The following is a 16,503-nucleotide window of genomic DNA, read 5'->3' as shown; positions in this document are numbered from 1 at the left end:
CTCACGTGCTGACCCTGTTCGCTCCGCCCAGGGAAACCGATTTCGGCCCACATAATGTGAAGTGAATGCAAATCGAATTACCAATAACGAGACTACCACGAAGTTTCTGAGAGCTGTTAATACCTGGCTGAAATCGTTGTTGATAGCTGAGCCTAGTGGCAGATCCTTATACAAATAGTCCAGAAATTAAAAGCTTACTTAAGCAGAGAACCAATATAGGAAGCATTTTGTTTTTCTTTAAAGTGCAACAGAAATCATTAAGGTGTATGACTATAACTCTCAAAAATATATATCTGATTTATATAAATTTAGTGCGTTAAAATTTAATGTAAATTATATTTAAATGAAAAAACAGTCCATTATTTAAAATATATGTATACCAAGTTTAACAAAAAATTTTAATATTTTAGGTAATAGAAAATAAAGTGAACAAAGATTGAACTAACAAGAAAGAAAAGCTAACTTCGGGCGGAGCCGAAGTTGATATACCCTTGCAGAATATTCTGTAAATTATATTCTCAAAAATTATTAAAATTAAGCATTTTTAATACTCATACTTTTTTTTGAATTGACAATCTACCCTTTTCAGCCTCTTTTATAATGCATGGGAATTACAGTAACGGGCAGTACGGTCATAAAAATTACGACTAGTTTACAACTCTTTACTTTTTAGATAACAGAGACATTTTATTTAAAGAAATCCAGGGGTTTATCCCATTATAACCTGGTAAACAGGTAAAATGGGACAACCCGTCAAGTGGTTCAATGAACACGTGCAAGGGGCAAGAATTGTGCAAAGGACCCGAAGTGGCCTTGTAACTGTACAATATCAGGTAATACCTTTTTTTGATTGGTCGAATTGGAAAAAATAGCACCACAAATTAGGACCACAATTATTCGTAACACCTAAATTGCACAACAGGTAGCCCAGGTACATAAAAAAAACATGACTTTTTATTGCCTTTTTTAAAAGGGTCAAACTTGGGAACCTTTAAAGGGTCAAGGGGATATTTGGGATATTACCTATATATATTCAGAAATCCTATAATCCGTAGATCAGTCAATGAAAAAATTTATCGAGTGACGACGTTACTCTGTCAGTGCAAAAATTTAAAGTGAGAAAGTAATTTTTTTTAAAAATATTTTTTTAACATTTGAAACTACAAACTTTGGTAAGTATATTTCGCTAATAACCCCTTATACCCGTGGACGGTATTCCATGTAGGTGATTTTATATTCTATCATTGCATATTTTCATTTTTTTCATACAGCAATTTAAAAAAATGCCTCGTGTATCACGCTTGTCCCAGGAGCAACGCCGCCAAGCTGCTTTAAGCCACAGTAGAGCCCGCTATGAACGGAATGCGTCCCAAATAAGAGCTCGGAACTCTCAACATATCGCCGATGCTCGCGACAATAACCCTAACTTTCGGGAGGAAAGTCGTGCTCAGGATTCCGCTGCACGCGCGCAGCGGAGAAGAAGCGAAAGGGTTCGCAACCTTGAACGGATTCGGGACGCACAAGCTCATTCAACTCGTCGGGAGGACTCTGAGGAACGAAGACAAGAGCAGTTGCGAAACACTGCTGACCATGCGTCTCAGAGGACTAACCCAGAAATACGTTCTGTAGAGCGTATTCAGGATGCTGCAAGACGTTCGAATCGTCGACAGGACTCTGAGGTGAGAAGACAAGAGCAGTTGCGAAACACTGCTGAACACTCTACTCGGAGGACTATTTCGGAGTTTCGAATTCCTGAACGGATTCGGGACATGGATGCACACGCGATCCGTCGAGAGGACCCCGAGGAGCGACGACGAGAGCAGTTGCGAAACACTGCTGAGCATTCTACTCGGAGGACTATTTCGGAGTTACGAATTCCTGAACGGATTCGGGACATGGATGCACACGCGATCCGTCGAGAGGACCCCGAGGAGCGACGACGAGAGCAGTTGCGAAACACTGCTGAGCACTCTACTCGGAGGACTATTTCGGAGTTACGAATTCCTGAACGGATTCGGGACATGGATGCACACGCGATCCGTCGAGAGGACCCCGAGGAGCGACGACGAGAGCAGTTGCGGAACACTGCTGAGCATTCTACTCGGAGGACTATTTCGGAGTTACGAATTCCTGAACGGATTCGGGACATGGATGCACACGCGATCCGTCGAGAGGACCCCGAGGAGCGACGACGAGAGCAGTTGCGAAACACTGCTGAGCACTCTACTCGGAGGACTATTTCGGAGTTACGAATTCCTGAACGGATTCGGGACATGGATGCACACGCGATCCGTCGAGAGGACCCCGAGGAGCGACGACGAGAGCAGTTGCGAAACACTGCTGAGCACTCTACTCGGAGGACTATTCCGGAGTACCGAAATCCTGAACGGGTGCGGGACGCCGCAGCGCGTACTATTCGGCGAGAAGACACCGAGGAGCGGCGACAAGAGCAGGTGCAAAATACTGCTGACCATGCCACTCGGAGGAACAATCCTGAATTTCGAATTTCAGAGCGGATTCGGGACGCCGCAGCACGAGCTGCTCATCGCGAGGACCCAGAGGAACGTGCAAGGGAACAGGAAAGGAACACTGGAGAGCACCGACAGCGACGAAGGGATATGGAAGACAGGCAGCGAGAACGGGAAAGGGACGCCGATAACAGGAGAGCAACCAGGAGAAATCCCATCGCTAGATCACAGGAGCAACGGATAAACACATCACAACGCCGGGAAACACGACAACAGCGGAGGATTCGGGAAGAACAAATTCGGCAAATGGCAGAGGATCGATTATTAAACTTTAGGATGGACTCACAAAATCGACTGGATGCCTCCCAAAGGCAGTCGCAAAGAAACATGGACGCAAGAGCTCAACTTTCGGAGGATGAACTGGAACAGGAACGAGGACAACAGCGAAATAGGATTCGATCATCAGCGAGGGATCTGTACCACAGGAACATTAAGGAAGGCCCAACGGCTATTTGTATTTGCTGTGGAGGAACATGGTTCCGTTCGCAGGTAAGTGGATTATCCATCCTGGCTATCTCCTCTAAATTTCCTCTCCTAAACGTTGGCAACGCCTTTTATTTGTCAAGAAAATTTCCCAGTCCGTCCGGCAAATATAACTTTTGCCACACTTGTCGTCGTGCCATTTCTCTTGGCAAACTGCCATCACTCTGCCTTTCTAATGGGTTCGATTTCCCAGAAATCCCTGAGTGCTTAAATGGACTCACCTGCCTCGAAGAACGCCTTATTTCACCGAGAATCCCTTTTATGAGGATTATTTCCCTCGGCTATGAAAGGCAATGTGGAATCAGAGGGGCAGTGGTGAATGTTCCAATTTCAGTTCCCGATATTGTGACTGCGCTTCCACGCTCTTTCGACTCTACCCATGTCATCCAAGTCCATTTAAAAAGGAGACTAGAGTACGCTCACAATTTCATGACTGAAACTATTCGACCAGCTCGGGTCCTTGAAGCTGTACGGTACTTAGTAAGTACCGAGCTCTACAGAAAGCACAACATTTCACTAAACGAATCATGGCTAACAGAACTTCAAGGAATTAATGATATTCCTTTTATTGCGGACGAATCTGATCGCGAAGCAGTAGAGCAACTTCTTCACCAGCAGCACCACTCCCAAAATGCTGCAGAGCTCGAAGAAAATTTAAATCCCGGAGGCCATGAAACATTATTGGAAAATAATGATACTGCAATTCAGCGCATTGCATTGGCACCAGGTGAAGGCCGTCGGCCAACAAGCTTAACGCTTGACGAAGACGCAGAGGAACTTTCCTTTCCAACTATTTCTTGCGGAGAAATATTTAAAGGAAATACAACCTATGCGAAAAAAGCCAGATCCCAAATCCGTTTTTACGACCGTCGTTGCGCTGTAGTTCCAAAAGTTTTATACATGTATAAATTTTACGAAATGCAGCGCATACAAAATTCAATTTCAATTGCTTTACGCAAAAAGTCAGGAGCGGTTACCGCTGGTAATCTGCGGGATGAATCATTTGTTGACCGTCTTGTGCAACATGATGATGGCTACCACATCCTGAAAGGCTTACGGTCTGCACCAGCTCATTGGGAGGCTGAGAAAAAAAAAGTTATAGCTATGATTCGACAATTTGGGCTGCCAACGTTTTTCATTACTCTTTCCGCTGCTGAAACTAAGTGGAATGAACTTTTAGTTATCCTGTCTCTTCTATTGGATAATAGGGCTATAAGCGAGGAAGAAGCGGCAGCTCTGTCCAGCTCCGAAAAGGCTCGGTTAATTCGATCCGATCCAGTGACGTGCTCTCGATACTTCGATTACAGGTTGCGACAATTAATGAAATTGTTCAAAACCGATATTTTTGGGGAATTCAATCTTTCTCATTTTTATTGGAGAATCGAGTTCCAGCACAGAGGATCTCCGCATTCTCATGGCATGTACTGGCTTGCTGGTGCTCCTAAGCTCGAAGACAACGAAAATACCGAGCAAGTAATAAACTTTATTGATAGGTTTATTACTACAAATGGAGACGATACTGAACTACAAGAAGTAATTCAGTATCAACGCCACAAGCATAGTGCTTCTTGCCTAAGAGAGTTACGCGGACAGGAGTTCTGCCGATTCAATATGCCATATCCTCCTATGCCCGAAACGCTTATTTTGCATCCAATAGATGAAAACGAAGTCAATATTGAAGATCATAAAACTTTGTTTAAAAAAATTAAGGAAGCTTTAAGGAATATTTCAAATGAAGACGCAGCTTTATTTAACAATTTTGATCATTTTCTGTCCCACCTTGAAACAAATTTTGAAGCCTACAAACTAGCCTTACGTTCCAGCTTAAAAAAGCCACAAATTTTTCTTCGCAGACAATTCTCCGACCGACTGCTCAATGCTTATAATAGAGATATTCTAGGCTTGCACAGAGCTAATATGGATATTCAATTTATCCTAGATGCGTACGCCTGTTGTAGTTATATCATTAACTACATAAACAAATCAAACAGAGGCGTATCGCAATTGCTCCGTGAAGCCATGGCAGAAATAAGCCATGGGAATATTTCTATTAAAAGGAAACTACAGCACATAGGGAATAAGTTTATTAACGCTACTGAAATATCGGCCCAAGAAGCAGCTTACAATATTTTGGGTCTGCATATGTCGGAGGCAAGTGAAGGTACTATTTTTTTAAACACTTGTCATCCAGACAAACGAGTTAGATTGGCTCGCTCAAATGAAGAATTAGAGCGACTTCCAAACAACTCGGTGGATATTTTTGAGCGTAATATTCTTGACCGATATGTGCAAAGGCATGAGCAGTTGGAAGGAATTTGTTTAGCAGATTTCGCAGCTTGGTACAGATTTGTCAAGCGGAATGCACGATCTGCCGCTAATCATAGGGAAGACTATGATGAAGCAAATGATGTGGAGGTAGATGACGAAGATGAAGTTGCTGAGCAAAGTTATCCACTGATGGATGGGTCTGGCTGCGTTAAGAAACGTAGGCATCCCCTGATTCTAAGGTGGGTTCGCTTTAGTATTAACTCTTCACCTTCCGATTATTTCCGAGAGCATTTAATGCTCTTCTATCCTTGGCGAAATGAAGAAGCTGAACTTCTTTCCAACGACATTGAAAACACATTCCGAGTAAACCATGAATCCATTAAGACAATGAAAAGGAACTATGATGTGTTTGATGATATGGAGTTAGAAAGAGTTCTGGAAGATTTGCAAGAGGATAGGGGAGATAATGCTCCTGATGCGGAAGAACCTGCCTCCCAATTTTTAGACGAAGAGTTTAGAGCTTTGGCAGTTCCAAATATAGAGCGGAACGTAAATATTCTTCAGGATGACAATGCGATAAACAACCCTGAAGAAGACGGCGAACTTCAATTAATTAGACTCCCCCGTTAGTTTCCAATGATGACCTTTGCTCGCTAACTCGGTCCCTAAACTACAAACAAAGACATTATTATGCACATGTGATGCATAATGTTGTTTGTAAAAATGTTTTTTACGAATATGTTGGTGGAGGGGCCGGTGTAGGAAAAAGCAGACTGATTTCTACCATCTGTCAGTCTGTGACTTGGCGAGCAAATAAGCTTCCTGGTGCTACGGATTCAGCAAAGGTTTTATTATGTGCTCCGACTGGAAAAGCTGCTTTTGGAATTGGAGGACTGACTCTACATTCAGTGTTTTCTCTTCCAATTAATCAGGCTTCTGGTCCCTTAAGACCTTTAAGCAATGATAGTTTAAATACAATTCATTGCAAGTTGATTGATCTCCAACTGATTATAATTGATGAAATTTCTATGGTTGGTTCTAAAATGCTTTCATTTTTGGATCAACGGCTTCGTCAAATTTTCCGAAGCCCTGACTTAAGTTTTGGTGGAAAATCAATTATAGTTTTTGGAGATCTAAAGCAGCTTTCCCCAGTTGGAGACAGTTGGATATTTTCGGAGAGGACAATTAATCCTTATAGCGTTTTAGCAGGAAATAGCTTATGGAGCAACTTTAAGTATTTTGAGCTCACAGAAATAATGCGCCAAAGAGGCGACAATGCATTTGCTCAAGCCCTAAATCATTTGTCTGAGGCTTGCATGACAATTGCAGATATAGAGCTCCTTAAACAAAGAGTTGTTTCACCCAGCGAAGTTCCTGATGATGCCATTCATTTATTTTCTTCTAACGAAGAAGTTAATAATTACAATTCCCTAAAACTAGCGCAAATTGGGACGGAAGAGTTGGTTTCCACTGCTGTTGATACAGTGAAAACTGCGAACATATCTACACGAAACAGAGAAAACACGTTAAGATATGCTCAAAATATGAAAACCTCTGAAACACAGGGGTTGCCATATGCTCTTCATCTCAAAACAACTGCTAAATATATGGTAACCGTCAATATAGACACAAGTGACGGACTTGTAAATGGAGCAACTGGTCAGCTGATGCTAATTGACCATTGCTTAGTGAATGACTCAAATTTAGTAACGCGACTTTGGATTAAATTTTTTGAACCCACGGTTGGCACTATCGCCAGATCAAAGGTTCGGAATAGTCCCGATCCCGAATGGACTCCAATAGTAAAAGCCTCTCGAGTTTTTCAATGTGGAAGATCGGAGCATGCTTCTGTTGACCGAAAACAATTTCCAATTGTTCCTGCTGAGGCTATTACCATCCACAAAAGCCAAGGAGCAACATATAGCAAAGTCGCCGTGCATCTTAAAAGAGGCATCAAGCGAGCTTCGTTATATGTTGGATGCAGCAGAGCCACTAGCGCATCAGGACTTTTCCTTCTAGGCGACTTTGTTCCTCCAACAAGATTTGGAGCTCCAAATGTCCAAGACGAACTTCAAAAGTTAAGAGAGGAAAAGTTTTTGACTACGCATTATGAGTTTGTGGTTAACAGAAACGAAGACATCTCCCTGTATTACCATAATGTTGAGTCTCTTCGAAGCCATCGCGAAGATATTTTTAACGACCCTATTATTTGTTCTGCAAATTTTCTTTGTTTTGTCGAAACTTGGACTCTTCCCAGCGAAGACTTTTCTTCAGAAGGTTTCGACATAATAAGAAGAATTGATAGCAATCGATTGAATGGTATGGGCAAAAATGGAATTATTATTTATGCCAAGCAAAATATTGCCGAAAATGTAGTTTTCTTGTTTGAGACAAATAAGTCTTCGAGCTCAAGAACTATATACCAATCAATTGCATTCAAATATATTAATACATCCTTCATTGTTGTTTATAGGAATCCAACGTTTCCTATAGCACAATTTCGTAATGAAATTCTGTCGGACGTAGAAAGGATACGCAGCTTAGAAAATAATGGCAAATTGGTTATATTAGGAGATTTTAATATTTGCAGATCCACAACCACTGATCGACTCGAGGAAGCTTTAAATGAATTTAATCTAATTCCAATCAATAATTCTGCAACAACGAAACATTTGACGCAAATTGATTGGATATTTGCTGAAAATGAGCTGAGGAATGCTGTTGCTCTTACATACAAAACGAGCTATAGTCATCATGATGGAATTTTTCTTAAATATAGATATTAACATTTGTTTATTAATTTATTTATCAATTTATTAACTTATTTATTTATTTGAATTGTATATATCTAAGTAAAATAGAAATAGATTATTATATTGTTTAAAGATTGTGATAAATTTGTTATTTATAAAGTGCAATATAGATTAAGCTATTATAATATTTCCCTCTCGTGGATTGAGACCTTGTCGTGGTGAGGGGGCTGAGTATGTGAGGATTCATAATAAATATCACGGAAACCAGCATCAATCCTTTGTTTTAACTAGTTCATAAAAAAAAAAATGAATCGACGACAGATTCTAAATGGAAAACAATATCATATAGTCCGCCGATTCTTATGAAATTTGGTAGGTCGGATTGATTGGCCAAATATAACACCCACAGAAAATCCCAACTTCCTAACTTTACAAACACCAAAGTTATGGCATTTCCGATCTATCAGTTATATGGCAGCTATAGGATATAGTCGGCCGATCCTTATGAAATTTGGTAGGTAGGATTGATTAGCCAAATATAAAACCCATAGAAAATTCCAACTTTCTAACTTTACAAACACCAAAGTTATGGCATTTCCGATCAATCAGTTATGGCATTTCCGATCTATCAGTTATATGGCAGCTATAGGATATAGTCGGCCGATCCTTATGAAATTTGGTAGGTTGGATTGATTAGCCAAATATAAAACCCATAGAAAATTCCAACTTCCTAACTTTACAAACACCAAAGTTATGGCATTTCCGATCAATCAGTTATAGGGCAGCTATAGGATATAGTCGGCCGATCCTTATGAAATTTGGTAGGTAGGATTGATTAGCCAAATATAAAACCCATAGAAAATTCCAACTTTCTAACTTTACAAACACCAAAGTTATGGCATTTCCGATCAACAGTTATGGCATTTCCGATCAATCAGTTATATGGCAGCTATAGGATATAGTCGGCCGATCCTTATGAAATTTGGTAGGTAGGATTGATTAGCCAAATATAAAACCCATAGAAAATTCCAACTTTCTAACTTTACAAACACCAAAGTTATGGCATTTCCGATCAATCAGTTATATGGCAGCTATAGGATATAGTCGGCCGATCCGCCGTTCCGACATATATACTGCGCAAAGAAAGAAGGGGTCAAAGTTTCAATACGATAGCTTTAAAACGAGAGACTAGTTTGCGTAGAAACAGACAGACGGACAGACGGACAGACGACAGCTATATCAACTCAGAGGATCCTGATCAAGAATATATAACTTTATAGGGTCGGAGATGTCTCCTTCACTGCGTTGCACACTTTTGACCAAATTATAATACCCTCTGCAAGGGTATAAAAATGAATCGACGACAGATTCTAAATGGAAAACAATATCATATAGTCCGCCGATTCTTATGAAATTTGGTAGGTCGGATTGATTGGCCAAATATAACACCCACAGAAAATCCCAACTTCCTAACTTTACAAACACCAAAGTTATGGCATTTCCGATCTATCAGTTATATGGCAGCTATAGGATATAGTCGGCCGATCCTTATGAAATTTGGTAGGTAGGATTGATTAGCCAAATATAAAACCCATAGAAAATTCCAACTTTCTAACTTTACAAACACCAAAGTTATGGCATTTCCGATCAATCAGTTATGGCATTTCCGATCTATCAGTTATATGGCAGCTATAGGATATAGTCGGCCGATCCTTATGAAATTTGGTAGGTAGGATTGATTAGCCAAATATAAAACCCATAGAAAATTCCAACTTCCTAACTTTACAAACACCAAAGTTATGGCATTTCCGATCAATCAGTTATATGGCAGCTATAGGATATAGTCGGCCGATCCTTATGAAATTTGGTAGGTAGGATTGATTAGCCAAATATAAAACCCATAGAAAATTCCAACTTTCTAACTTTACAAACACCAAAGTTATGGCATTTCCGATCAATCAGTTATATGGCAGCTATAGGATATAGTCGGCCGATCCTTATGAAATTTGGTAGGTAGGATTGATTAGCCAAATATAAAACCCATAGAAAATTCCAACTTTCTAACTTTACAAACACCAAAGTTATGGCATTTCCGATCAATCAGTTATATGGCAGCTATAGGATATAGTCGGCCGATCCCGGCCGTTCCGACATATATACTGCGTGCAAAGGAAAGAAGGGTGTGTGCAAAGTTTCAATACGATAGCTTTAAAACTGAGAGACTAGTTTGCGTAGAAACAGACAGACGGACAGACGGACAGACGGACAGACGGACAGACGGACAGACGGACAGACGGACAGACGGACAGACGGACAGACGGACAGACGGACATGGCTATATCAACTCAGGAGGTGATCCTGATCAAGAATATATATACTTTATAGGGTCGGAGATGTCTCCTTCACTGCGTTGCACACTTTTGACCAAAATTATAATACCCTCTGCAAGGGTATAAAAATGAATCGACGACAGATTCTAAATGGAAAACAATATCATATAGTCCGCCGATTCTTTTGAAATTTGGTAGGTCGGATTGATTGGCCAAATATAACACCCACAGAAAATCCCAACTTCCTAACTTTACAAACACCAAAGTTATGGCATTTCCGATCTATCAGTTATATGGCAGCTATAGGATATAGTCGGCCGATCCTTATGAAATTTGGTAGGTAGGATTGATTAGCCAAATATAAAACCCATAGAAAATTCCAACTTTCTAACTTTACAAACACCAAAGTTATGGCATTTCCGATCAATCAGTTATGGCATTTCCGATCTATCAGTTATATGGCAGCTATAGGATATAGTCGGCCGATCCTTATGAAATTTGGTAGGTTGGATTGATTAGCCAAATATAAAACCCATAGAAAATTCCAACTTCCTAACTTTACAAACACCAAAGTTATGGCATTTCCGATCAATCAGTTATAGGGCAGCTATAGGATATAGTCGGCCGATCCTTATGAAATTTGGTAGGTAGGATTGATTAGCCAAATATAAAACCCATAGAAAATTCCAACTTTCTAACTTTACAAACACCAAAGTTATGGCATTTCCGATCAATCAGTTATATGGCAGCTATAGGATATAGTCGGCCGATCCTTATGAAATTTGGTAGGTAGGATTGATTAGCCAAATATAAAACCCATAGAAAATTCCAACTTTCTAACTTTACAAACACCAAAGTTATGGCATTTCCGATCAATCAGTTATATGGCAGCTATAGGATATAGTCGGCCGATCCCGGCCGTTCCGACATATATACTGCGTGCAAAGGAAAGAAGGGTGTGTGCAAAGTTTCAATACGATAGCTTTAAAACTGAGAGACTAGTTTGCGTAGAAACAGACAGACGGACAGACGGACAGACGGACATGGCTATATCAACTCAGGAGGTGATCCTGATCAAGAATATATATACTTTATAGGGTCGGAGATGTCTCCTTCACTGCGTTGCACACTTTTGACCAAAATTATAATACCCTCTGCAAGGGTATAAAAATGAATCGACGACAGATTCTAAATGGAAAACAATATCATATAGTCCGCCGATTCTTATGAAATTTGGTAGGTCGGATTGATTGGCCAAATATAACACCCACAGAAAATCCCAACTTCCTAACTTTACAAACACCAAAGTTATGGCATTTCCGATCTATCAGTTATATGGCAGCTATAGGATATAGTCGGCCGATCCTTATGAAATTTGGTAGGTAGGATTGATTAGCCAAATATAAAACCCATAGAAAATTCCAACTTTCTAACTTTACAAACACCAAAGTTATGGCATTTCCGATCAATCAGTTATGGCATTTCCGATCTATCAGTTATATGGCAGCTATAGGATATAGTCGGCCGATCCTTATGAAATTTGGTAGGTAGGATTGATTAGCCAAATATAAAACCCATAGAAAATTCCAACTTCCTAACTTTACAAACACCAAAGTTATGGCATTTCCGATCAATCAGTTATATGGCAGCTATAGGATATAGTCGGCCGATCCTTATGAAATTTGGTAGGTAGGATTGATTAGCCAAATATAAAACCCATAGAAAATTCCAACTTTCTAACTTTACAAACACCAAAGTTATGGCATTTCCGATCAATCAGTTATATGGCAGCTATAGGATATAGTCGGCCGATCCTTATGAAATTTGGTAGGTAGGATTGATTAGCCAAATATAAAACCCATAGAAAATTCCAACTTTCTAACTTTACAAACACCAAAGTTATGGCATTTCCGATCAATCAGTTATATGGCAGCTATAGGATATAGTCGGCCGATCCCGGCCGTTCCGACATATATACTGCGTGCAAAGGAAAGAAGGGTGTGTGCAAAGTTTCAATACGATAGCTTTAAAACTGAGAGACTAGTTTGCGTAGAAACAGACAGACGGACAGACGGACAGACGGACAGACGGACAGACGGACAGACGGACAGACGGACAGACGGACAGACGGACAGACGGACATGGCTATATCAACTCAGGAGGTGATCCTGATCAAGAATATATATACTTTATAGGGTCGGAGATGTCTCCTTCACTGCGTTGCACACTTTTGACCAAAATTATAATACCCTCTGCAAGGGTATAAAAATCATCATTGGTTTACAGAGTTATTTTTTTTTAATTTAAAATATATTTTAAAGTTACTTGTCCTTAGCTTATATTTCAATTTGTATGCATTTATTTTAGATCCCTTAAATTTAATTTTTCTATGATTCGTTTAGCACTTTTAAATATTTCTTGTAGTTTAGTTAACCACACAAACCTACTCGCCTGCAAAGGAAATACCTATCCAATTTACATATTCATATTCAACAATGCGATTGCTGCAATTTCGGTTTGTACAAGCTTGCGGTGCACTATTAGGAGATATGCGGTGTCAGGTGTAAGATACAAGTACTTTAGCGATAGCAGCTCCCTTTTAGCGGTGGTTACCTGCCCAAGATACGACTACGGTCTGTATATGAATGTATTATATAGTAAATGCATGCCGGGAGCGGGCTTTCGCACTGCGTATCTGTCGAATAGCGAATGCGTACTTACATGATGGGCGAGGCCATTGATGTGGCTACCGTCTGCGGCAGGTCCTTTTCCTGATCCTGCAGATGCTGCGGTTCCCTTTCCCGCTTCACTTGGCTTGGCACCAGTGGCTGTGGAATTATTCGAGGATTCCTGGCAATAGCTGGAGCACCTGCCGGCGCCTCTGTCGGAGATGTGGGCGTGGCTGTGGTTGTGGGCGTGGCTGTGGCTGTGGGTGCTGGCGAGGGGCAGGGGAGAGGCCGGCGGGGTGGGTTGTTGTGGAAGAGAGGGGCCCGTTCTGTTGCGTAAACGGGCCAAAGCACTGCGTAGACCCTCCGTATTGTCTTTGTCGGGCCCCTGTCCAAACGAAATGCATCCGCAGATCAGTCCCCCAGCCTCCCACGAACCGCTCCCAACTGGTGCCTCTCCTCGAAGCAATGCTCCTTGGCCAATCAATTAAATCGGGATAAAATTGCACTCTAATCTACGGACATTAGATGACTGGCCGCAAAGTTTGCGATATCAAACCGCAAAGTTTACAAGTTCGAAAGTTGTCCTCGCTCACAGCAAAGAACAAAATCAAGTTTATATTCGATTGTGATGTGTGTGTGAGCTATAATGTTTTTTAAATCGAATTTAAATGATTGAAAGCAGATACATTCGTTCACAAAAGCCTGAGAAGTCGAAAATCACTGCAAACAGACAAAAGAAGAATACATTATTTAGATATTTATCAATAAAGGCTATGTTAGTTCTTAGATTCATAATTAAAAATAATTATGATCTTGTGTAGACTTAAAAAGGCTTTAACTTTATACGGCCCTTCTAAAAAACACTTGACAACACATCAAAAATTATTCAATTTTTATATCCTTGCAGAGGGTATTATAATTTCAGTCAAAAGTTTGCAACGCAGTGAAGGAGACATTTCCGACCCTATAAAGTATATATATTCTTGATCAGCATCACCAGGAGAGTCGATCTAGCCATGTCCGTCTGTCCGTCCGTCTGTCCGTCCGTCTGTCCGTCTGTCCGTCCGTTTCTACGCAAACTAGTCCCTCAGTTTTAAAGCTATCTGCTTGAAACTTTCCCAAAAGTTGTCTTTCTATTGCAGGTAGTATATAAGTCGGAACGAGCCGGATCGGGCCACTATATCATATAGCTGCCATATAACTGAACGATCGGAAATGCCATATCTTTGGTGTTTTTAAAGTTAGGAAGTTGGGATTTTCTATGGGTTTTATTTTTGGCTAATAAATCCGACCTCCCAAATTTCATAAGGATCGGACGACTATATGCCATAACATTGGTGTTTGTAAAGTTAGGAGGCTGGGATCTTCTATGGATTTTATATTTGGTTAATCAATCCGACCTACCAAATTTCATAAGGATCGGCCGACTATATCTTATAGCTGCCATATAACTGAACGATTGGAAATGACATAACTTTGTTGTTTTTAAAGTTAGGAAGTTGGGATTTTTTATGAGTATTAAGAATGCATCATATGAATAATTTTGGAGAATATAATTTATAGAATATTCTGCAAGGGTATATCAACTTCGGCTCCGCCCGAAGTTAGCTTTCCTTTCTTGTTAATCTTAATATTATACTTTTAGATAAAAATCCTTAACTATTTAACATAATCTTTTATCTATTTTTATGTTTTAGACAAAAATTAACACACCATATGAGGACATGTCATCAAACATTTAAGTAATTCAATCAAAATTATTTTACATTCTGGTAATTACACTAAAACTTTGTACGCATTATTCGATAACATTTGAAAAAATTCAGTTTTTATTTCATAAAGGCAGAAAAAGAGATGGACTCCACACTTTTGATTGGCTCACATTTCCAATTAGAAGTTGGGCCATGGTTTCCTGCAATTCGATAAACCATCCTATGCTGCATTCACTGAATTCGTTATAACACCAATGAATCCGAACAAGGCATTTGCAAAAAAGTCCAATTAAATAGTTATTCCTAGCTCTAGAACATTAGATAGATAGGGTTACAGCAAAAACTGTTAGACAGAAAAACCAACAATTGACTTCCACGAAATTGTACTCTTTTTCAGGAACCATATCTCTGAGGAACCCTCCAATTTGCAGCGGAGGAGAATCTTGCCTCGAGTTACTGGGAGGAAACAAAAGCCCGTAGAGGCTTGTTGATGATGTGCCGGAGGTGGAAAAAGTGAAACAGGTCCTTTGGGCCCCCGACAGTATCCCACATTCCGCCCACAGGCAGTGCCGTTTGAGTCTTGGCCCTGTTGCTGCCGTTGCCATTTTTGTTATGCACACGAGACCCAAGGCTGCGAGGGTGAGCATGTGTCACCAAGAAAAGTGGAAAACAGCTTTGGCGACGGAAAACAAAGCGAAGTTTGAATGCCCTCGGATTAGCTTTCCTCAAAGGCATGCGATTTAAATGCATTTGCGGCAAACTTTAAGTCCCTTTTAGTACCTCTGTAGATTTGTAGATTTCAATGGTTGCCTGTAATCAGGTAGTTTTTCTGACTTTTCAAAATGCACACAAGCATTACAATCCGAACTTGCTCGATGCTTTTCATAAAAATCAGGGATTTCAGTTGGGAGACCAACATCTGTGAAAGGAACATGAATTTTCTTTCGCTCGGACTCAGATGGAAACAGTCGATATATATAGAAATACATTTACAAATCCTTTTATAGGCACTTGGATGAATTCAGTCAGAACTCAGAGCTTTTGAATTATAATGGCAAATAATAAGTAGTCATATTGTACTGTACAATAAGATCTTACCTTAAAGATTTAACGAGTAGCAAATAATAAATAACAGAACGGCATTTAACGAACCAAATTAAACTCCAAAAGGATGCCGTAAGTCATCCAAGACAAATGTAAATTTACCGAAATAATCAACAAAAATTGCGCCCCAGGGGATTTGTGGTTCCTCTGCAGACATCATTGAAGCCTTTAAGCCATCAGCTTAGTTCTAAGTCCTTGAACTACAATTTCGTCCACAGGGTTGAGAGCCTCGGCCACGCCCCTTGTCCGCCCCTCAAGAAAACAGGTGTATGGTATGCAAATGTCCCAAGTCATTAAAATGTTGCCCATGATAATAATGATTTATGGCGAGTGCGAAAGGAGAAGCCTCAGCAAAGCATTGCCAATGACAGACTCGAGATTCGGGACTCCTCGAGTCTCAGGATGTGCAAGGAAATTCGGTGGAAGCCAAACGAATGTTTTGGTCAACAAGAGGCCAATAAACACGGCCATAAAGGCACAGTTTTTCGGCTTTTGATGGATGTGGGCATGGGTGTGGGTTTGGGCAATGAACAAGGGAAACCATTGTGAACGAAATAATTTTCTGGGCTTTTTTCTGTTTAAAAAACTTTTCTGCAATCTCATCATTCTGGCCGTGTATGGGAGTGTGTGCCTTTGGGCTCGCTTCGAAAGCAATT

The 16,503-nt window shown here is 40.4% G+C and overlaps 1 protein-coding gene across 1 annotated transcript; it reads left to right on the top strand.

The window, feature by feature from the left end:
• Positions 1-1,283: 1,283 nt before the first annotated feature.
• Positions 1,284-5,909, top strand: LOC123036945 (trichohyalin-like). The gene is made up of 3 exons (XM_044456496.1): positions 1,284-1,679; positions 2,373-3,017; positions 5,316-5,909. Exons 1-3 carry the CDS (start codon positions 1,284-1,286, stop codon positions 5,907-5,909), a joined length of 1,635 nt encoding a protein of 544 aa, XP_044312431.1.
• The last annotated feature ends 10,594 nt before the right edge of the window (positions 5,910-16,503 follow it).

This window comes from Drosophila rhopaloa, unplaced genomic scaffold (assembly GCF_018152115.1).
Source record: "Drosophila rhopaloa isolate 14029-0021.01 unplaced genomic scaffold, ASM1815211v1 contig_115, whole genome shotgun sequence".
Classification (NCBI taxonomy): domain Eukaryota; kingdom Metazoa; phylum Arthropoda; class Insecta; order Diptera; family Drosophilidae; genus Drosophila; species Drosophila rhopaloa.
This window is presented reverse-complemented; position numbering and strand designations above follow the sequence as displayed.